Source organism: Rattus norvegicus, chromosome 18, assembly GCF_036323735.1.
Source record: "Rattus norvegicus strain BN/NHsdMcwi chromosome 18, GRCr8, whole genome shotgun sequence".
NCBI classification, from domain to species: Eukaryota; Metazoa; Chordata; class Mammalia; order Rodentia; family Muridae; genus Rattus; species Rattus norvegicus.
This window is the reverse complement of record NC_086036.1, coordinates 15,840,037-15,862,179: the sequence shown is the minus strand read 5'-3', so window position 1 is coordinate 15,862,179 and position 22,143 is coordinate 15,840,037. Positions and strand designations below refer to the sequence as shown.

At 45.2% G+C, this 22,143-nt stretch overlaps 1 protein-coding gene across 5 annotated transcripts in view; it reads right to left on the bottom strand.

Annotated features, from left to right (window-relative positions):
* Window positions 1-18,581: 18,581 nt before the first annotated feature.
* Window positions 18,582-22,143, bottom strand: part of Galnt1 (polypeptide N-acetylgalactosaminyltransferase 1) — a 79,902-nt gene continuing 76,340 nt past the window's right edge. For 4 of the 5 annotated variants that reach the window (XM_039097137.2, XM_039097136.2, XM_063277601.1 and 1 more), the window contains one exon: window positions 18,582-20,704. In XM_039097137.2, coding sequence (XP_038953065.1) covers window positions 20,558-20,704 — 147 coding nt within the window. In that variant the 3' untranslated portion in view covers window positions 18,582-20,557. The remainder of the gene's footprint in view (window positions 20,705-22,143) is intronic. The other variant, NM_024373.2, reaches the window with a different exon arrangement.

Below are 22,143 nucleotides of genomic sequence, written 5' to 3'. Positions count from 1 at the left end.
TACATAGTTCCAGGGCAGCCAGAGCTACATAAGGGAGACCCTGTTGAGGATTGATCTTTTGATATGTATTGTAATGATAAATACTGGCCTGATTGCTCCCAGGAACAACCAGGAAAATCCACACATACAATGTGATCTTGCTCCTTAATTTTAAACTATTGGTTAAATAAAGATACCGACAGCCAATAGTTGGGCAGAAGAGACATAGATGGGGCACCTGTGGCAAATAAAGTCATAAATCTTGAAGGAGAACCAACAATCACATTTTTTTGTTTTTTTTTACAAGCATCATTTTTTAAATCAGTATAATAATTCTAATTACACTCTAAATATTTGTCCTTATACCTACAGAGAAGTGAAGTCTTCATTCCTCATCAAGGAAATGTCTCTTTGTAACGGCAAGAGACCATTACCAAAAACCACAACTGATCAAAATGCAGATGTCTGGAGCCAAGTCCCAAAGGATACACCTATAACACGACTCCATCAAGACTTTCTAGAGCCCACAGGACGCAGGATGTATCATGTCAGAATCCTAATCCTCACATTAGCCTGCTTGACCTCTACCCTCCTGTCCCAGCCTGAGACCCAGAGGACAGGATGTCCCCAAACCAGCACCCTAACAGTGACCACTTTGTTAACAGGGACTCCACAGGCTGTCAAATGTCTGGGGTCTTTTGCATTTGCCTTGCCAGATAGCTGCTACCGTTGGTCCCTCTCTGGGGAGATACTTAGGTCTTTTTCACCTGGTAAATTGTGCTTGGACTCAAGGGTCCTCATCCTCTGGAGCTGAGGCAGTAGGCTTCATGCATCCTGTTTATCTTTACTGCTGAGATCCGAGTGAGCCTCGCTGGCTCCTGTGAAACAAGAAAAGGGGACCTACCTTGTCTTGGGGTATGGGGTGAGCGTTATGATTCCTAAAAGGACTCAACCATGTAAAAATCACTACTAATGTTAACGGAGTCATTTTAAGAATACGTCTCGGGGGCTGGGGATTTAGCTCAGTGGTGGAGCGCTTACCTAGGAAGCGCAAGGCCCTGGGTTCGGTCCCCAGCTCCGAAAAAAAGAACCAAAAAAAAAAAAAAAAAGAATACGTCTCATTGTATATTTTCTTGTAAATAAGCAAAAGGCAGTTTGACTGACTAATTGACACCTATTGGATTCTCTGCTGTTGCCCTGCTGCCTTAAGAAAAATAACTCCTGGTAAACCAGTTATGGGAGCTCTTCTTCCAGTCCAAGGACCATTTTGAACACACTTCAGAACACTCTACAGCAGTTCTGGGGTCTCTACGCGATGACCAGAGTGCTTGCTCTGGCTCCTGAGGGTCTGGCCCCAGCTGGGACTATTTTAAGCATCCCATAGTGGACTTTCCTGCAGCCATTTGCACCCAGGCCAGAAGAACATTGCACCTGGCGACCCAGCAGGGCTGTTGTGATTTGTGGGTAAAACACACTCCTTCATCAGCATGAAGGTTTACTGAGATTGGTGCAAACAGCCCTGGCTACCTAAGTAGGCTGTCTGCATCTCGAGGAGACCCAGTTGGAGGACACTGTGTTGTTGATGCCGCCGCCGCCGCTGCTGCTGCTGCTGCTGCTGCTGCTGCTGGTGTGTGTGTGTGTGTGTGTGTGTGTGTGTGTGTGTGTGTGTGTGATGGTGGTGGTGGTGGTGGTGGTGTGTGTGTGTGTGTGTGTGTGTGTGTGTGTGGTGGTGGTGGTGGTGCTGGTGTGTGTGTGTGTGTGGTGGTTGTGGTGGTGTGTGTGTGGTGGTGGTGCTGGTGGTGGTACTGGTGTGTGTGTGTGTGTGTGTGTGTGTGTGGTGGTGTGTGTGTGTGTGTGGTGGTTGTGGTGGTGTGTGTGTGTGTGGTGGTGGTGGTGGTGGTGGTGGTGCTGGTGTGTGTGTGTGTGTGTGTGTGTGTGTGGTGGTGTGTGTGTGTGTGGTGGTTGTGGTGGTGTGTGTGTGTGGTGGTGGTGGTGCTGGTGTGTGTGTGTGTGTGTGTGTGTGTGTGGTGGTGGTGCTGGTGTGTGTGTGTGTGTGTGTGTGTGTGTGTGTGTGTGTGTGTGGTGGTGGTGGTGGTGGTGGTGGTGCTGGTGTGTAGTAGAGGCCAGGAGGCCCAATCAGGTGTCCACCTTTATTATTCTTCCTTTGGGACATGGTCTATCACAGAACCCAGAGCTTCCTGCTTTGCCTAGATTGGCTGGCCACTGAGATCCCGGAGTCTGCCTTTTTCCTATGCCGAGGTTATAGACTTATGCTACAGCTTATTATTTTAGTGCTAGAGGTCTGAACTCAACAAGCCATTCCCCTGGACTTTGGGGGTCAAACAACCCTTTCACAGGAGTCACCTAAGACTATCAGAAAACACAGATATTTACCTTATGATTCCTAACAGTAGCAAAATTAGTTATGAATTAGCAACAAAAATATTTTTATGGTTGGGAATCACCACGACATGAGGAATGTATTAAAGGGTTGCAGCATTAGGAAGGTTGAGAACCATGGCTTTGAAGGCATCTCGTGAGTGCTGTTTTCTTGCCTGCTTTTGATCCCCATTATAGAGCAGGCTGAACTGGCAACAGTGAGAAAGAGGTCTTGGCCATGACAGCAAAGAGATTGCAGCTGTGCAGCCTGTTAAGGCCTGGAACTGGGCACATCCTACAGGGCAGGCGTGATCTGAATCCTGCTACGGGGCAGGCGTGATCTAAATCTAAGGAGCCAGACACAGACGCCAACTGTGAGACACGCAGGTCTCTGCCACCTCTTTATGCAAGAAGCCCATTCTAATCACCAGAAAGGTCCTCAAGGTGGACGAAGGAGGTAGAGGAGGAGGAGGGAAAGGAGGAGGAAGATGAACAGGAAGAGGATGAGGAAGAGGAAGAAGAGAAGGAAGAGAAAAGGAGGAGGAAGAAGAGAAAGAGGAGGAAAACAGTTGGATAAGAAAATGTGAGCCTGACCTACTGGTCAATGCTAGCCATAAAGACGGGGACAAATGAGGACACAGGCGGCCTCTAGAAGCATGAAAGGCTAAGAGGTGAAGACCCCCTCAAAACAAAACCAAAGCACCAGAACTCTGCAGGACTAGCGCCTGGCTTTTAGCCCAGGTCAGACTCCTAGCCCATAGAATTGTTGTGTGTTTGCGCTGTTTAAAATTGTGTTGTGCTAACCTGTTACACTGGGCGTAGAAAACGAAGAGATGGTATAGGGGAAGGCTCTGCCTAACACCTAACAGCCATTCTCCCCCGACCTCAGGAACACTGCCATATTAACAAACACTCAGTGCTCTGGGTAAGATGGACCAGGCACACCCTCCCAACCTGTCCCTCTAAGTCTTAGATCTTCTAATAAAACAAACAGGAAGGCTCTAAAGGTGGTGACAGACTGGGAACACAAGGAAATGTGGTGGGGAATCCTCTGGGGATTTTCTGTCCTGTATTGTTTTTGTCTTGAGCATGTGGACTGGCAGCTGAAGAAGTCGGCCAGCGAGTACAGCAAAGTGCTCTACTACCAGCTTCGTGAGGGGACAGAGAACAGGCCGGCGAGCAGGACAGGCAATGGGGAGTGTCAAAACACATAAAGGAACAAAAGGCAGGTGACACAGCACAGGCTGGGGGTGCCCATGACCCCGCTCTGTCCTTGTCTGTAAAGGTCAAGTGAGGAGCATGGGCTTTTCCTCCTTGCCTGAGGAGAACAGGTCACACTCGCGCCCTCATCCAGGGAGGTGAAAGTCACATAGCTATCTCAACTTTGACTAGGACCCAGCAGGAATGCAGGCCCTCCTCTGGGGCATCAGTGGAGGCTGAACAAGGAAACATCTATACCCACATGTACAGAGTGAGGAATTCATGCTAACAGCAGGGTAGACTGAGATCCAGAGTCCCTACAGAATCCCGTGAGTTACTTCTGTGGCTGTGATCAAATACCTGGCCTGCAAATGCAGCTTAAGGGGGAGAGGGATGTATTTGGCTTTGGCTCACAGTTCCAGGATGCAGTCCATGGCGGAGAGGTAGGCACGGCAACAGGAGCCTGAGGAGGCTGGTCATGTTGCACGCACAGTTAGGAAGCAGAGAGACAAAGACCAACTCCACATAATCCATACTGGGGAATTATGTGACACGGATTAGAGGACACTGCTCATAAAACCACTCCAGTAAGCAACTATGAGAAAGAATGGGCTTAGCCAACACCAGAAAGCACGTGGGAAATGCAGGAGATACGAGGGAGGAGGATCGGGATGTTTGAACTAAAAGCTACAAGGATGGTATCCAAGGCTCACTTAATGGGCTCAGCTGCACACTGGAGAGGACAGAGAGGAAACGACCAGTCAGGAAGAACACAGAGCAACAGAAATTACCCAGACTCCACAGAGCCTCAGGAGAGCCTCAACCATATCAGCAGAGCAGCACCGTGTCAGTGCAGTTGTGTGAGATGAGCACTGGGGGCTGAAAAATTGTTCAAAGGAAAAATGGCTGAAAATACCTCACGTTTAGCGAAAGAGAGAATCTTACAGACTTAGGAGCTGAGTAAACCTCGTTCTAAATAAGCTAAAACCAAACCAAAACAGCATCCCGACCAAACAAACAACTTCATCAAGACACATTGAAATAAAACATTTCAAAAACACACAAATAAAAAAAAAATTCTCATCGGCAAAAGAAAAATGACATCTTGTCTCTAAAGGCAAAATGATTCAAAGGATAGCAAATTTCCCATCTGAAACCAGAGGCCAGAGGAAACGGCCCCACATTTTTCAAGTGACAAAAGAAAGAACTGTCAGTTCAGAATTCTGTGCCCAGTGAAGATATGCCTTAGGAATGCGGGGTGGATAAAAGTTTATTCAGACTGAAGGAAACCATGGGAATTTGTGGTTCATATAACTACCCTATGAGAATGACCATCAGAAGTTACTGGCACACAAAGAAAACAAGGAATGTATGGACCGTGGCATTCCCCCTGCCCCACACACCTGACTTCATATAAAAATTATCTCAAAGCCAGGCAAGTGGCAGCCTCCTACAGTCCCAGGCACTGGCCAGGATGCATGAGAACTGCTTGAGTCCTGGTGTTCAAAGCCAGCAGGGCACAGAGGCAGAATCCCATCACAAAGGCAAAGTAAACAACAGCCGAAGACCAGAATTTAAGAGCCACAACATAAAACCCTTCCAAGAAAGCTGGAGGTAAAACACTGTGACTCTGGTGTTGGCGATGGTTTCTGGACTATGACATCAGGGCACAACAACCAAAAGAACCCATATTTTATTACAAGTTAAGGCTTTTATATTCCTAAGTATGTTATGAGGACAGTGAACCAAAGGCCGGGAGATACACAGCTCAGCAGTTGAAGAGAGACCAAGCTCGATTTCTAGCTCCTTCACGGTGGCTTGTAACTGTCACCCCTGTACCAGGGATCCAGCGCCCTCTTCTGGCCTCTATGGGGCATGCAAACGGTGCAGTCTTACATGCAGGTAAAACATCTATACAGTATATATTCTATACTTTATGTATGTGTATATATGCATATTATATATGTACACATACATATCTATTCTTATTTAAAAGAAGCCAGCCATATGGACTAGCACACTGTAATATCACACTGAAATGAAACATCGAGAACCAGCAACTCTTCTTAGGGAGAACTTAGATCAGTGGTTTCCTAGGACAGAAGAGAAAATGCAGATTAGGGTGTGAGAGCTAATGGGACAGAGTTTCTTTCTGTAGTAATGGAATGTTCTGAAGCTGAGAGAACGATGCATTGTATGTAATTATGTGGACATACAAAAACATTATTGAAAAGAGTAAAACTCCAGGACTGGCTCAGTGGTTGAGAGCATCGGCTGTTCTTCCAGGGGTCCTGAGTTCAATTCCCGGCACCCACATGGCAGCTCACAATTGGGTAACTTCAGTTGTAGATTTGGCCCTTTGCACAGACACGCAGGTAGAGAGAGCCAGTGCTCACACAAATAAATACATCTTTAAAAAGAAAAAAAGGGGGGGGGCTAGAGGACCCAGCGCCCACACCGAGTGGCTCATAACCACGCGTAATTCGTGCTCTCTTCTGATCTTCACACATATCTACACTCACATGTACAAGTGTGCATATGCATGCACGACGCATACAAGAAAACATTTTTTTTAAAAAAAGCTGAAAATACAAAATGTTATCACAGATGGCAGTCCAGACCTAGAAGGGAGAGAGACTTTAAAAGCAGAGGAAACTGCCTGGTGGTTGTAACGCATGCCTAAAAGGCTAGCCTGGGCTACGCAAAGAAACCCTGTCTTCAATCAAGTAAAAACCAAAAACCAAAACAAAAAAAAAAAAAAACAAAAACCAAAAAAAAGAGTAAAAGAAACCACAAAACAAACCAGCCAGGCTTAAACCTAAACTTGGTAATTTGGTAATTAAATTCACTGTAAATGATTCAAACACAGTAAGGAAAAGACTGGCTTGTTGAATTTCAAACTATCCGAAGTGATAGGAGAAATTTGCTTCTTTATGTACTACGTGAAGGCTGCTGAGAGAAGGGATGGGAGATGACACTGCCATGCAGATGTGTGTTAGATGACACACTAACTGAACCAAAGGCACGACTGTCTAATAAGCAGACTTCAGGGAGCAGCGGGTGTTGTCAGGGAGCTATGTTCAGGGCACATGACTATACTTGGAAGGCTGAGACAGGAGGGCTATAGTGTGAGATCCTGTGTAAATCCAAAGACTTGAGGGCGAGGAAAATTCCTGGAGACAGATATACCATAAGGAATGGAGTCAGGGTGGTATACAGCACATGCTTGCACACAGCTGTACTGTATATTAATACACCAAACAACAGAAGCACAGAATCTATGAAGCAAAAACTGACAGGCCAGGACACAGAACCAGACATCCACACACACCAGGAGACTCACCATCCTTCCTGTGACAAGCCACAGAGCAACAAGGCTGAACACGTCCGGCAACCTCTACAGACACTTGGACGATGCTCTACCCAAGGACGGCTCAAGTACACAGTCTTCCTGAACGCCCACAGAACATTAGCCACCGTAGATCAAACAAAGCCCGACAAACTATCACACAGATTTGCTCTGCAACCATAGTGGGTTCAGAGTTGAAATTGATACAGAAAAATAACTGGGAAAAATCTCCAGATACTTGACACTGGATGGCACGTTTGTAAATGATCCACGGAGTGAAGGGCATACGAAGGAGAACTGAAGAAGCAAGAGTGTGGGGATGAACCGGAATGAAGCAACATTGCAGGGCACAAGAGGAACCCTGAGCTGAGAGGGGAACCCATGGCAGCAAGAGCTTTGTGAGAATGAGGGGCATCACACAGCAACCATGTAAGTGCTCACCCTGGGGCCCCAGAGCAAAGCAAGCCCCGTAGAACCCAAACGACAGAAACAACAACTAGAAATCAACAGAACCGAAGGCTGACAAACAGAAGGAAATCAGTGAAGTCAAAACAGACCCAATGAAGAGATCAATAATCCTACCACACGCCATGCCAGCTAACAAATGCAGCAATATCAGGCCAAAGCACAGACCATTTACTCTGCAGAAATAAAATGATTGCAAGGGGGTACTACAAACCCAAGAGACAAATCTTCAGCAACTCAGGTAAAGTGGACCAGTTCCTCAGAGAGCACAACTACCAAACACACTGAGTGTGAAATAGAACATTTTAATTTCCCTGTAACTACTTAGGGAAATTACCATAAAGAGAGTTCCAAGGGAGACCCTGTTGGGGCAGGGGGAGGCACATAGTTCCAGGTTCAGAATTCTATTAAATGTCTGAAGAGTTCTAAATTATTTCTGTTCAATCTGAAAATAGAAAAGGAGAGAAAGTTCTCATTTTATGAAGTCAGCATGAATTAGCTTATGGCCCATGAAAATCATAACATGATAAACCACAGACTAGAATCCCTTGTGAGCCACAGGCAAAGCATCCAGGGCAATCTAAAATAAAAACACTGATCTGTATGACAATAAAAACGCAACATGAAAACATTTCTTAACTACATGCTGGTCATCCCAGCCCAGGAAGCCACAGAAAACTTCTATACCAGGCTTAAACAGGGTTCATTCCGGGATACAGGGCCGATTCAGGATCTGAAAGCCAGTCAGTGTAGTGTCTCCCTGTATTAGCTTCATACTGCTGCTGTAACAAACAGAACAGCAGCTTTAAAAGATGAGACCACTGAGCAGTTACGGCCAGTCCTGCTCGTTCGGGAAGGGTTTGGTTCCCAGCACTCAACGGTCTGTAACGCTAGCTCCGGGGGATCCGATGACTTCTCCTGGCCTGTCTATGGTCCTGAATTGCCTTCCAGTTCTGGAGTTCGTAAATCTGCAATGAGCGTCCCAGAGATAAGTCGATAGGGCTATGTTCCTTCCTGGGGGTTTTAAAGGACAGTTTGTTTTCTTTGCTTTCCCTGGCTCTTCGGGCTGTTAGTGCCTTTCCTCTCTCTGACAGATGATATCCTTCCACAGTTAAGGACATCTGATCACACTGGAGCTGCCCAACCTACAATGACTTCCCCATTCTAAATCAGCTCACTAGCACCCTTACTTCAACCTGAAACTCCAATCACTGTTCCAGGGGCCCAAGCATGGCCGCGGGGATCGTCATCATTCCATCTGCCATGTCTCGCGCACCCTTAGATTCTCCACAAGACTCATTGGCACCTCTCAGGTCCAAGACGCCCAAAGCCTCGTCCATCTTATCAGCCCCAATTCTCCAGACGACTGCGCAAATCAGATCTGGGTGATGCTCCACATCTGAAGCGTCCTGGGATAAGAGTATCTACCTGTGCAGTGACAGAGGCTATTTCGGGTTTCCCCTGAGCGCCGGGCTGGAACATAAGTGAAGCCATTTCATGTTTTAAGTGATGATCTGGATCGATCCCCACAGGACTCTAGTTAAAGTACCCATCCCTCAGATCAAAAGCTGTAGCTTGGTCCTCGGCACATTTGTCTTTCTTATATCCATATCCAGTGGGAACTGAGAACAGGTGTGCGCACGTGAATGTGCGTGCATGCGTGTGTGCGTGTCTGTGTACATGCCGCCCACTCTACCACTAAGCTACATTTTTAGTCTCACAAGTGCTGGTTTTATCTTCAAAATCTGCAACTCAAATGTTCCCACTCTGTCCCCAGACCTCTCATTTGCTGCTGTGTAAAGGAAGCAAGCGCTCTTTCGGGCTCCTGCCATTAACGCTTATCCTAATAGGCGGTCCTCCACAAAAGGCCAGAGTGGCAGCACAGGGAGAGCAGTTCACCTACTTCCTGCCCCACGAGCATTCTTCCTAGTATACTCAGGTTACAGTCTGAGTTCTTGCCATTGCAGTCTGGCTCCTGCCTGATTCTCAGGCCTCAGGTCCTCCCTGACTCCCTATGCCAGCCCAAGCAACTGTGCTAGTGTCCCTGAATGCTCACGAGAGTCAGGGCCTTTTCTCCAACTGTTCACCACTTGAACACAGTTCACCCACGGCTTATCCTTTGTGCTTTGGTTAAATCTCCTTCTTCAGGTGGACTGTCCCTTGCTTAGTGTCTCTATGGCTCAGTCTGTTACTGACTTAGTTAAAAAATAATAAGTTTCTTTAAAAAGTGTAAAAATAAATAATTTTAAAAATTCTTGCATGTAGTGCCTGTGGAGGCCAGAAGAGGGCACTGGATCCCCTGGAACTAGAGTTTTCTTCATGTGGGTGCTGGAAACTGAACACTGGAAGAGGATCAAGTGTTCTTAACTATCAAGCCATATCTCCCTTTGGTTTTTTTTTTTTAACCTAGTCTCTTCCTGGCTCAACCCCCAGCAGCTCTATGAGGACAAGGAGTTCAGCATACTAAATGGTAGGAGACTGTACATCCAGTTGATAAATGACAGCCACCTTCAAACAGCAGGAATGAATGATTGGCTTGATATTTTTGCCTCTCCGTTCTGTTTCGTGTCCTGCAGGCTACACTTCCTGAACAGCCATGAAATAATGGAGATTACAGGCATCCTTGCTTTGTTCTTGATTCAAATAGCAAGGTCTCTAGGGGCTGTGGCTAAATATAATGCTGGCTGTGGTCTCAAGGAAAATCAACACGGTGCGGTCTGAGAAGGCATGTCAGTCAAATGCATGTTTTTCTCCTGACTTGTTTCATCGATGTTCTTTGCAACCATGGCTACTTGACTTCAAGTCCCGTGCTGCCTCTGAAGCCAGACTGACAACTTCTCTCACAATGACCTGCTCATCTATCAGTTCCAATGGCAGTTATGAAGAGACTCTCTGTCCCCACAACCCCCTCAGGAAACACAGTCCAATGCTGAGACAGAGCTGAGAACAGAAAGGGAAGTCGTCTCTCGTGTCTTCCCCAGTTCCTGCTTTCCGTGTGGAGGTCACAGGGAAACCTCAGTTCTCCACCTTTAGGTGCTTGATTTCTGAACAGTGTGGTTTGCCAGGAGCTCACTGGCAGCTGGCTGGCGAATTCCTCCCGTCCCAGTGCTAAAGTTAGATTCATGTCATCACGTCCGCTGTATTTTATTTTTTAAAACATCGTGCCTGGGGATGAAGCTCGGGCTCTTATGCTTGCATGGCAAGCACTGTTGCTGATGGAGTCATTCCCTAAGCTCAGAAGTGTTAAGTTCTCCATGCCAGTGTGGCAGCATGTCGGTCTGAAGGATGATGAGAGCTGACCCCACAGCAGAGCGGGGTAGGGGTAGGAAGGCTCACCTGCGGCAGCCAGCCTTCCCTTTACCCCTCCTGACACACAGGAGTGAAATCTGCTACTGGATAGAGAGGAAGGCTACTGCTCAACTTAGGCTGTGGGCTTACTGAGGGTCCAATACATCCTTGTTAACGCAAGTTTAACTTTTTTTAAAAGTTAACTTTAGAGCTTTTCCTGCCTAATCACTTTAAATGTACAGAAAACTGGTTATGACTAATGACAGGAGTAAATGGAAGCAACTCGCTGATAAACATGATTCAGTTCAATCCCTTTTAAATGTGTTGAAGATGGCTCAGCAGTTAGGAACACTAGCTGTTTCTGCCAGAGTCGCAAGTTGGGTCTCCAGTGGCCATGCCAGGCAGCTCACAGCCAACTGTACCCACAGCTCCATGCGATCAATGCCTTTGTCCTCAGCGTTCATGTGCACATACCCACATACACAAGCATATACCTACACAGTTAAAACTAATCTTAAAAATGTGGATGCTGACTTTTTGAGACAAGGCATCACCACATATCCCTGGAAGTCACTGTGTGGACCAACTGGCTTCAAACTCATAGGAATCTCAGCCTCTGCCTCCAGAATGCTGGGATTAAAGGCATGTGCCAGCAGGTCACCTACCTCTCTTTCAATGCAACTTTACAAGTGAAGAAATTCCCCATGTCCAGCTGGCTGTCCACACTGCTGCTGTCCTATCTGGCAAATCATCAATTCCAAAGTTACACAATGCATCCCCTGTACATTCCTGGAGGCACTTTACAACTTTAAGTCTTTCATTCAGAACCTTTAATATGCTTATAATGTAGGATAAAGGTCCTTCAAGACACGGCCCTTCCCCCCTCCTAAGTGTATGATAAATCTCAAAATGAGGTAGGGTTCTCACATTTTATATGTGCATGGGGTGTTTTGCTTGCATATATGTCTTGGCAATGTATGCATGTGAAAGATCCCAGCCTAATAGCAGTAACGAAAAGACCCCAGCCCAGCAGTAGTAACGCCATTTTACAAGGCTGTATTTAGGAAGACTGGTTCAGGGAAAGGTCAGAACACTGAGTATACAGCAGCTGCCACGCAGGATATGTGTGGAGAGCCTGGCGACAGGATGATTGCGGTTGAGCGCCTGACAATGAAAAAGAAATGTGGAAAGCCCCGGGAGAGGTCCCACACCCTGGTGGGAGGCGGAGTCAGCCGTTATGTTCCAAGAAGACACTATAGAGAACTTGCCCCCGGGCTGACCCCTGTAAACATGCATCTGCTTATGTATGCTTGCTTCTGCTTCCCAGAACCCTATAAAAAGCCCATCCCTGGTTCCGCTAGGCGCGCCAGTCTTCCGAATTGACTGAGACGCCCACAGATATCTGTGTATCTTGATCAATAAAAATCCTCTTGCTGATTGCAGCCTGTGGACTCGGACTGGTCAATGGGCTCGAGGATCTCCCTCCTAAGGGAAGATTCTCTCTGAGGGGTTTTCATTTGGGGGCTCGTCCGGGATGGGAGATCCTCTACCCAGAGACCGCCGACCACCCACCGGGAGGTAAGCTGGCCAGCGTTTGTCTTGTCCTGTCTTGTCTTGCTTTGTGACTTGTTCTGTAAATGCTTAGTTACCTGGCTTGGGTCTAGACCGTTCGTATTTGGGCGGGCCAGAGAAGGAGCTGACGAGCTCGGACTTCTCCCCCGCAGCCCTGGAAGACGTTCCAAGGGTGTCTGGAGCCCGGTTTTTTGGGGCTCAGCCCGTATTGGAAGGATACGTGGTTTTGGGTTGGAGGAGAGAGGAGAGAGCCGGATCCACTGAACTTTTGGTTTCAGTTTGACACCGAAGCCGCGCGGCGTGTCTGTCTGTTGCTTGTTTGACTGTTAGAATTGTTTGTCTTCTTTGTGTCCTAATTTTCTTTGAACATCTGTGGAAATTGGTTATAGGATGCTTTGTCTTGGTCTTGTTTGTCTGGTTTGTTTTTTTGGTATTGTCCAGTATCTTTTTGGCTTTTGTTTCGTTTTTGGACTTTGGACAGACGACTATGTTTGAAATCTTGGACTGACGACTGTGTTTAAAATTATGAAACTGTTTGCTTTGTTCGCTGAAGAGTTTTACTTGGTCCCCTTAATGCTTAATAAGAAACTTAATTTTGTGGACCCCGCTCTAGTGGCGGTGTTTTGGTTGATAGCCAAGGTTAATTTTTAAAACATAGTGTTTTAAACAAGAACAAGAAAGGAATTTCTGACAGAAGGAGAGCGCTCATTAAGAGAAGTTCTTTAAAGGAAGCCTGCCTTATCTGCTGGCCTTATTCCAAGGGAGGAGTCAGTCTCCAGCATTAAATTACTTTTTTTTTTTTAAATTACTTTTCTCGTTGGTCATCATCAATATGGAGAGTGCCTTTGATCCTATTCCACAGCAGCCAGTTCCTGCCCCTGTGGTCAAAATGCGTCCCAGGTGAACTGGTTACGATTCTTTTGTCAGCCACCTGGCATCTAGCATCCTTTTGTTATTAGTTAGAAGCCGAGTGTTATTTGGAGGCTGGTTCTCTTGAGAGGCAAGTCATCTCTGTGCTACAAACCAGGACTAGGATGTTTTCACAATCAGATCTAGAAAAACAGAAGTTTTTTATCTCAGCAAAGTCATTGCTCATATAGAAGACCCAGGAGACTCTAACCAAGATATGACGTGCTCACTATTACCCTCTGAACAGTCTTCTGGTACCTCTTTTCTGCCTAAAGACAATGCCTCATTTTCTTGGGGTTCCTCAGATGAAGATGAGTTAGATAACTCCTTGTTGGAGTTTTCTGACGGAGAAGAAGATGATGGCCATTTCAGTTTCGCAGAAGAAGAGATTGAGATGCTCTTGAAGGACGATGATGTTTGTGATCCTGTGCTTGATAAAGACGGAATCCTACTGGAGGCCAAAAAGAATGTTCCAGACATGGATAGAAGGCCCTCACTTCTGCCTGTTGGATTCATTACGCCTAAAGGTAGGGAGTGCTCCAGGTCTGCCGCCAGGCTCCAAGGGTGGGTCTCTGAGGGGCTAGAAAGTGCCCCACCAATCTGGCTAAGATGAGAAAAAGATATAAAGAAAAAGTTACAGAAATTTAAAAGGTTAAGCTAAGTTGCTGAGAGTTAGTATAAGTTACAGAGAAAATAAGGTTTAAAAAAAAAAGGAGCAGGAAGCTAGGAAAGAGGAGAGACAGAAAGTTAAAAAAAAAAAGAAGTTAGAGAGCTAAAGAGAGATAAAAGACGAGAGAGGAACATATACTGGCCACAGTAGTTAGGGAACCTAAGAAGATAGTACCTGGCAACAGAAGAGAATTCCTGGCTAAAGATCAGTGTGCCTAATACAAAGAAAAAGAACACTGGGTCAGGGACTGCCCAAGAAGAACAAGAGGGGCCACTGAAGAGCTTCTTGGTCCTAGAGTGCTGGCTATGTACAGAGATAGAAGAGAAGTGTGGATACAGGGACCCAATGCTCTGTGCTTCTATGCCCCCCAGTGGGCCAATATCCGAAGACCTTGAGTGCAAGAGGCTACTGACAACGAACAATACTTATGGACTGCCCGAAGAACAGTGGACCTTGGCGTGGGCCGGGTAACCCACTAGTTCATAGTCATCCCTGACTGCCCCTATCCCTTGCTCATGAGAAAATTGCTCTCCAAAATGGCTTGCGTGGGCTAAAATGGCTGGGTAAGGCCAAGTGTATGCATATCTACAGACTGTGTATGTGGAGCTTAAGACCTGTCTCAGTGCACCAGTACCTGATGCTGGGAGATGTGTGGCTTAGTCCTGTTCTGCCTAGAACACATCACTCCTGCCAGCTTGGCACTAACAATTATCACCCAATCCAGGACTTAAACTGTAATAGTGTGGCTGATGTTTTGCCTTTGAATAGAACGTCCCAAAAGATGGGACCACTGGTCAGCTGCCATGGACTAGATTCTCCACCGGTTGGGGACAATCTGGTCACCTTGCTGCCCAATCCTGACCTGGACCCACTGCAACATGAGTGTCAAGCACTGGCAGAAGCCCATGGGTGGAGGAAAGACCTCTGCGACTGGTTGATTGACCCCTGCTGAAAGCCGAGGCTACCTTGTCTACAGACGGGAACAGTTCTCTTCATGAAGGTCAGAGATAAGTGGGTGCTGCCATGGTGGACAAAATAATGTCTGTCATCTGGGATGGCTGAACCTCAACCCCCCAGCACATCAGTGCCACAGATGCCTTTACCATCTCCTGGATGCCCTGGTGAAGCCAACAACTGTGAGTACTATTCATTGCTCAGGATATCAGGAGGGAAGAGATTCAGTGGCATGGGGCAATAACGAAGCAGATCAAGATAAAGGACAATGGCACACTTGATGGGAAAGCTATACTCCCCAGAGAACAAAGAAAAGACTCACTTTGCCAAATACAGAAATAGACTCATTTAAGAGATAAAAAGTTTGTCCAAGTAGTTAAGGTATATATAATAGACTTTAAGATTTTAGCCAGAGAGGCAGTAAAAAAAAAATATATATATATATATATATATACATATATATATATACATACATACATACATACATATATATATATATATATATATATATGATATGTCAGTAGTGAATGCTTAGCAAGCAAACAGGACAAAGAGACCTAGAGAGTTTAGTAAAAAGTAAACTTCACTGAGATAAAACCATAAAAATATGATCACAAGTATCTCCTAGTGCTTGTAGATACTTTTTCAGGAATAGATAGAAGCTTTCCTCACCAAATGAGAGACGGCCTCTACAATCATCAAGAAGATACTGGAAGAAATCTTCCCCAGGTCTGGAATGCCCAAGGTAATCTGGTCAGACAACGGCCCTACTTTTGTTGCCAAGGTAAGCCAGGGTGTGGCCAAGTATTTAGAGGTCGATTGAAAATTACATTGTATTTACAGACCTCAAGGTTCAGGACAGGTAGAATAAATAAATAAAACTCTAAAAGAGAACCTGACCAAATTAAATTGACCATGGAGACTGGCGCAGACTGGGTGACACTCCTTCCCTCTTGCTCTCTTCAGAGCAAGAAATACCCCTTCCAGATTCAGCCTTACCCCCTTTGAGATCTTATATGGGGCCTCAACTCCTCTGACTGTATTAGATGATGTTACTGAACCAACATGTCATAGTAATAATGATTTGTATGCCAGGCTAAAAGACCTACAGGTGATACAGAAAGAAATCTGCTCAGAGCTGGCAGCAGCCTATGCCCTGGGGACCCCCGAGACATCTCATCAGTTCCAGGTCGGAGACTTGGCTACATACGATGGCACCGAACCCAGATACTTGAGCCTCACTGGAAAGGACCGTACCTGGTGCTGCTGACCACCCTGACAGCCATCAATTCTCAGCCCTCACCAGCCGTGTACTAGCTGTTGGGGCTGAGAGCTGGGACCTAGAGGGAAACTCAGATCTTCAAAAAGCTCCCTAGACTTAATTTCATGTTTGCCCTGGGTTCTATCAAGATAGGTGTGAGGATAGGCTTGATTTCTATTACAAATAAGTTTAGAAGTTCTAAAAGCTAGTCATGACCTTGGTGTGTAGGTTTAGATAGTGTCCAGATTAGAATCCTGATGCTAAAAACTTAATAAAAAAAAAAAGAGTTAAAAATTACTTAAGGCTATCTAGGTGCTGCAAGGGCAGCACAAGGACATGTGCTGTTGCCCTACAATACAAGGCTTATAGAGAATACAGAACTGCCATTGAATCAGATATAAAAAGAGTAAAAGACTTTTTAGCTGACCTCCAAGAATACCTAACCTCCCTCTCAGAGGTGGTCCTTCAAAATAGGAGATTAGACCTGATATTCCTTAAAGAAGGAGCCTGTGTGCTACACTGAAAGAATGTTGCTTCTATACAGACCATTCAGGAGTAATTAAAGACTCCATGAATAAACTTAGAAAAAGATTAGACAAAAGACAGACAGAGAAGCACATCAGGGATGGTTCGAGAGCTGGTTTAGTAGATCTCCTTGGATGACTACTCTGATATCTTCCCTTATGGGACCCTTCTTAGTTTTGCTTCTGCTTCTGATTATAGGTCCATGTGTGTTAAAGAAACTAGTTAATAGGTTTGACTCCTACAAAAAGATAGAGACGCTCAACAAGGTTGGTTTGAGTCTTGGTTCACTCGGTCTCCCTGGGTGACTACCCTACTCTCTGCTATAGCTGGGCCATCTGAGACAACAGTACCAGTCAGTTAGGACAACTGGTAAAACCAAATACGAGACTTGATATCAAAATTCTAAGATTAGAATTACTTAGTAGAAGAAGAGGGGAATGAAAGATCCCAGCCTAATAGCAGTAACGAAAAGACCCCAGCCCAGCAGTAGTAACGCCATTTTACAAGGCTGTATTTAGGAAGACGGTTCAGGGAAAGGTCAGAACACTGAGTATACAGCGGCTGCCACGCAGGATATGTGTGGAGAGCCTGGCGACAGGATGATTGCGGTTGAGCGCCTGACAATGAAAAAGAAATGTGGAAAGCCCCGGGAGAGGTCCCACACCCTGGTGGGAGGCCGAGTCAGCCATTATGTTCCAAGAAGACACTATAGAGGACTTGCCCCCGGGCTGACCCCTGTAAACATGCATCTGCTTATGTATGCTTGCTTCTGCTTCCCAGAACCCTATAAAAAGCCCATCCCTGGTTCCGCTAGGCGCGCCAGTCTTCCGAATTGACTGAGACGCCCACAGATATCTGTGTATCTTGATCAATAAAAATCCTCTTGCTGATTGCAGCCTGTGGACTCGGACTGGTCAATGGGCTCGAGGATCTCCCTCCTGAGGGAAGATTCTCTCTGAGGGTCTTTCACATGCCTGGTGCCTGCAGTGGCAAGAGGGCATCAGACCCCCTAGAACTGGAGTTACAGACAACTGTGGTTATGTGAGTGTTGAGAATTGAACCTGGGTCTTCTTGAAGAGCAGCCAATGCTCCTAACCATTGAGCCAATTCTGTAGCCAGCTCCATTTTTTTAAAAAAAAAAAAAATCAAAACTGTCTTAGCTATTTTTTCTTTTCCTTTCCATGTAAATTGTAGGATAATCTTTTATGTGTATGTGTGTAGATGCCCCATATGTGCAGGTGCCCATAGAGGCCAGAAGAGGGCACTGGATCCCTTGGAACTGCAGTTGTGGAGGTTGGGTGGTCTGGAAGAACAGCAGGAGCTCTGCTAAGTCAGCTCCTCTGTACAGGACCCGTTCAAGGTCCGCGGGGTAACATTATACCTCAGTACTGCAGCTTCCGGCTGATGTGCACTTCTGCCCTTAGTAACCTCTTCCATTAGCTGTGCATCAGCGTGAAGATCTCATGTCTGCAGTCGGGTTAGCATGCCGCTCTCTTAACCACTGACCACCCTCCAGCTCCCACTCTGTAAACCTATGACACCATTTCAGTTCCAACAAGATAATCTGTTTTCCAGCTAAAAGAACAGGGAACTGAGGACCTGGCTAAACAGTGAACAAAACGCCATTTATCAAAAAACCCAATAGGATTGAGAAACATTCAAACAGCCCGTGAGTGATGAGGGGTGAAAAGATGCGAGACCGAATGGTCTTGGCCAGGTTTGGTTCATGCCTTTAACTCAGTACTGGATGGAGATCCAGGCAGGAGGGCTACTGTGCGTCTGATGTGAGTCTGTGCTGCAGAGTAAGGCCCTGTCTTAAAAATAAAACAAAACACAACCTCAGCTGTCACCCTTCTGAATATTTCACTGGCCAAAATGAGCCCAGTCTCATTCTTCATTTCTTTCTCATCCTTTCCTTCTCAATCAGACTCCCATAGAGATGACCATCTGCTCAGCCCACAAACAGCCATGATGAAAGGAGCCATTTCACCTTCACGAAAACCAATGTAAGGCACAACTACTCAGAATACTTTATATTTTCAAAGTATTTAGGAATATTTTAATTAGAAAAATAAAGGCAATAAGATTATCTAATAGGTTCTAAAAGTACCCATGAATTAAGTCACTCACATCCCCCCACTTAAAAAGTGAGACACATTTTAAATCACAATGTTGTTAAACTTTTACAGTAAGGAATAAAACCATGTTATGTTAGGGTACAAAAATCTGAAATTCTGAGCATGAAAATAATTTATTAGACATCTGACTTTTCAAACATTGGGCCCATTGGAATAGAATTAACATAGCTCACAGAGGAGAAAAAGTATTCCAGACAACACCTGCTTTGTTTCAGATCTCATGAGGAGTCTCTGCGTCCTGGAGGACAGCCTTACCCTAAGCATCCACATATTCGATTCTGACTGGACGTAAGTAGGCAAATGCCACTGGCGAGTGTGACTTCCAGAAACATTCTTAAGCACAGGAAACAGCGCTTCCTGAAGCCAAGTCTTTGATAATCCAAAAAAAAAAAAAAGGGGGGGGGGGGGAGTTCCATTAAATATAACCTGACGGACAGGAAGCAGAGTATATGCATTGTGGCCAATGCGTTGCTATGGAAAAATGTCACAATGAGATTTTTGTGAGATCAAAAAGTAAACTTTAATTAACAGCAAATTTTAATGACGTAATTCTGTTACTAAAAACCAGAGTAGAGAAAATCGATTAACAAATGGAATTTAGGGAGGAAATGCAGGGCGGTAATGTGGAATTACAGCTGCACTTCTTTGGCTAACTCATTAAAAATGCCAATTAAACATTTTCAGTCAATTTTTATTTTTTAAAAAAGCAGCAAATCAACACCACAACTTAAGACTAAGCTAAATGTGCGTCCGACAGTGAAGCACGCCTGTACGTGAGTGGAAAAGGTTTCCAAGAACCCATCAACTGCATGATCTCCAAGTGTCCACACACAGCGCTCTTTGTAAGCCTTTGTTAAGTGACTCGCAGGCATCTGAGAAGTTATTGCTGTGGAAACAGACCTGCAGTACAGTAGCATGAGTCTGGGGCATTAAGCACAATCAGTTCAACGGAGTTAAGAGGTTGAAAACATGGTGAGAAGGTGTGTGTGGAGGAGGAGGGCAGGGTGAGGCAGTCTGTACGCCGGTTGACCCAAGAACAACAGACATACATCATAACTCTCCAACTGAGACCAGGCATAGCAAATTTCCATTTTTTTTTTAAAAAGGCAATTAAAACTTACAATTCCAAGAGCCCACAAATCAAATAAAAATATTGTAAAAAGAAATCCAAACTATGTTTAGAGAGCTCCACCCCACCCACTATCTCATTCTGAGCACCCCAAGGAAAACAGAAGCATCCATGACTATCACAGATGAAAACAACATGAACGTCACTGGAATCAGTTTTTCCCCACTGAGGTATAAAATCTATATAGAAATCTCATACTATACTATAACAAATTGTACTTCTCATAATTCTTTTTAATTTCCTTTAAACCCTGTTTGACATAATTTTTATTGTTGTAAAAATGTTTTCATGATTCTGAACCTGGTTCCAGTTCTTTTCCACTTACTTTTCTATCAATATTTAATATTCCGGCTACTGACTCTAATCAGGAAATCTCTTCTTCACAAGGCACATTCAGCAGAAACGGCTGACGTGCACGCAGGCTGTGGGAAGTGCATCTATCCCAAGAGCACTCGTGCGCCTGTTTTGGGATCTGAAGGCTTTGCCACTGCTCTTGATGAAGACTTCCAGTCTTGTAAACATCAGTGTACACAGTCTCACCACTTTGCAGTCTCATGTCCTGGGACAGGAAGGCTGGTTCACAGCAAGTGAAAAGCTAGAGGAGTCTGAGTTTTAATGGCTGATAAACCTTAACATCCCACAGAAGAGGAAAACACTTTTCCTTTTTTGCTACTTAAGAATGTGGCAGAAATGTATGCTGAGGTAGCCCAGTCAATCCTTTCTTTGTTGTAATTTGGTCTCAGAATATTTCTGGAAGGGTGACATTTCGAAGAAGCCACTGCTGGGACCGGCTTCCAGTGCAGTCTCTGATGCTGGGCACCTGGCTGTCCTCTTCTGTGGCTTTATCCAGGCACTGGTTACTGTTCACATGCTGCAGGGTTAATTTCTGAAAGTGGCAGAAGGAAGCACACACCTTAACTAGAAGTGGAAAAAGCAACTCCCAGCACCCCCCACCATACTTTATAATTTCCTTAAAAGAAAACTCCAGGCAAGGTTAGTGACTACTAATCTAGGTTCTTACAGCATATTTCCAAACGACTGTTTCCCTTATTTTTCATTTCTCTGTGAAAAGGCTATTTAACTCTATGATTCTAAACTTTAAGCATTTAAAAATAATCTTAAGCTTACATATAAAACCCAGGCGTATCCTTATGGTGAAGGGAGGAGTTGTGGCACACAAATCACCGGAACCTAGACTGGGTTCCCAGCCTGGGCAACTTGGGCTTTCTCGCGTTTAAAGTAAATATTATTAATACAGCCCATACTTTAAGAGGCTCTGTGAGGCAGTAACAACAGAGTTGAACTATGCGGTGGCTCCCTCACAAACGGGACTGTGAACAGTCAGGGAGAAGAAATCTATCTAGCTCAGTGTTTTATTATGCTGATTTTTAGGGTAATTTCTGAAGAATAAATTCACAGTGATCATGATCCCCAATGAATCTGATAACGTGTTCTAGACCAAAGACGGACAATGGGCTGGTGCAGGGTGCACACACTGAGTGGTACCCAACAGGTCAAGTAACGATAACAAACACGTTTATCTGATTCATTACTCGTGTCTTGATTTTAATGTGATTCTTTTCACTTAAAATTTTATATTCTATTTTACTTTATGTGTATGGGTGTTTTGTTAGTCTGTTTATCTATATGCTATGTGTAGGCCTGGTGCCTTCAGAGGTCAGAAGAGGGTATAAGATCCCTTAGAACTGGACCACTATGTGGGTGACAGGAATTGAACCTAGGTCCTCTGTAAGAACAGCTAGTGCTCTTAACCACTGAGTCGTCTCTCTGCCCCTGAATCATCTCATTTTCATGACCTCTTACACAGTCTTGTTAATGTAAAAGATAACAGAAACTAATGCTGGCGCCCATTTCTTTACTTCTGGTTCTGTCTTAGCTGTGCTGTGTCTAAGTGGCCCTGGCAATGACTGCAGATGGTCCCACCACACTGACCTGAGGTTCAGTCTCACCAACTGTAATTCTCACAGATGTATGGGAACTGCATCTAGAGGACACCGACACTCTAGCTGTGCACTGTGACTGTGCTAGCTTTTCTAAAGCAGGTGGGTATGGCTTCCTGGCTGAGGGTGGGCTTTGCGGTGTGACATAATCTAGCAGCTAGGAAGAAGGCCAGGCACTACATGCGTGCCACACTTCAGTCTTCAGTTCAGTTGAGACAAAACCAGTGTACAATTAAGGGCCTATCCGACATCCCAAACTCCCTACCAAGGTGGTATCCTTACTCAGGCTCGTGGTCAGTATTACTAAAGCAGAAGAAAACCAAAGTACAACAAAACTATGATTGTGGGCAGTTGTTTTCCACCC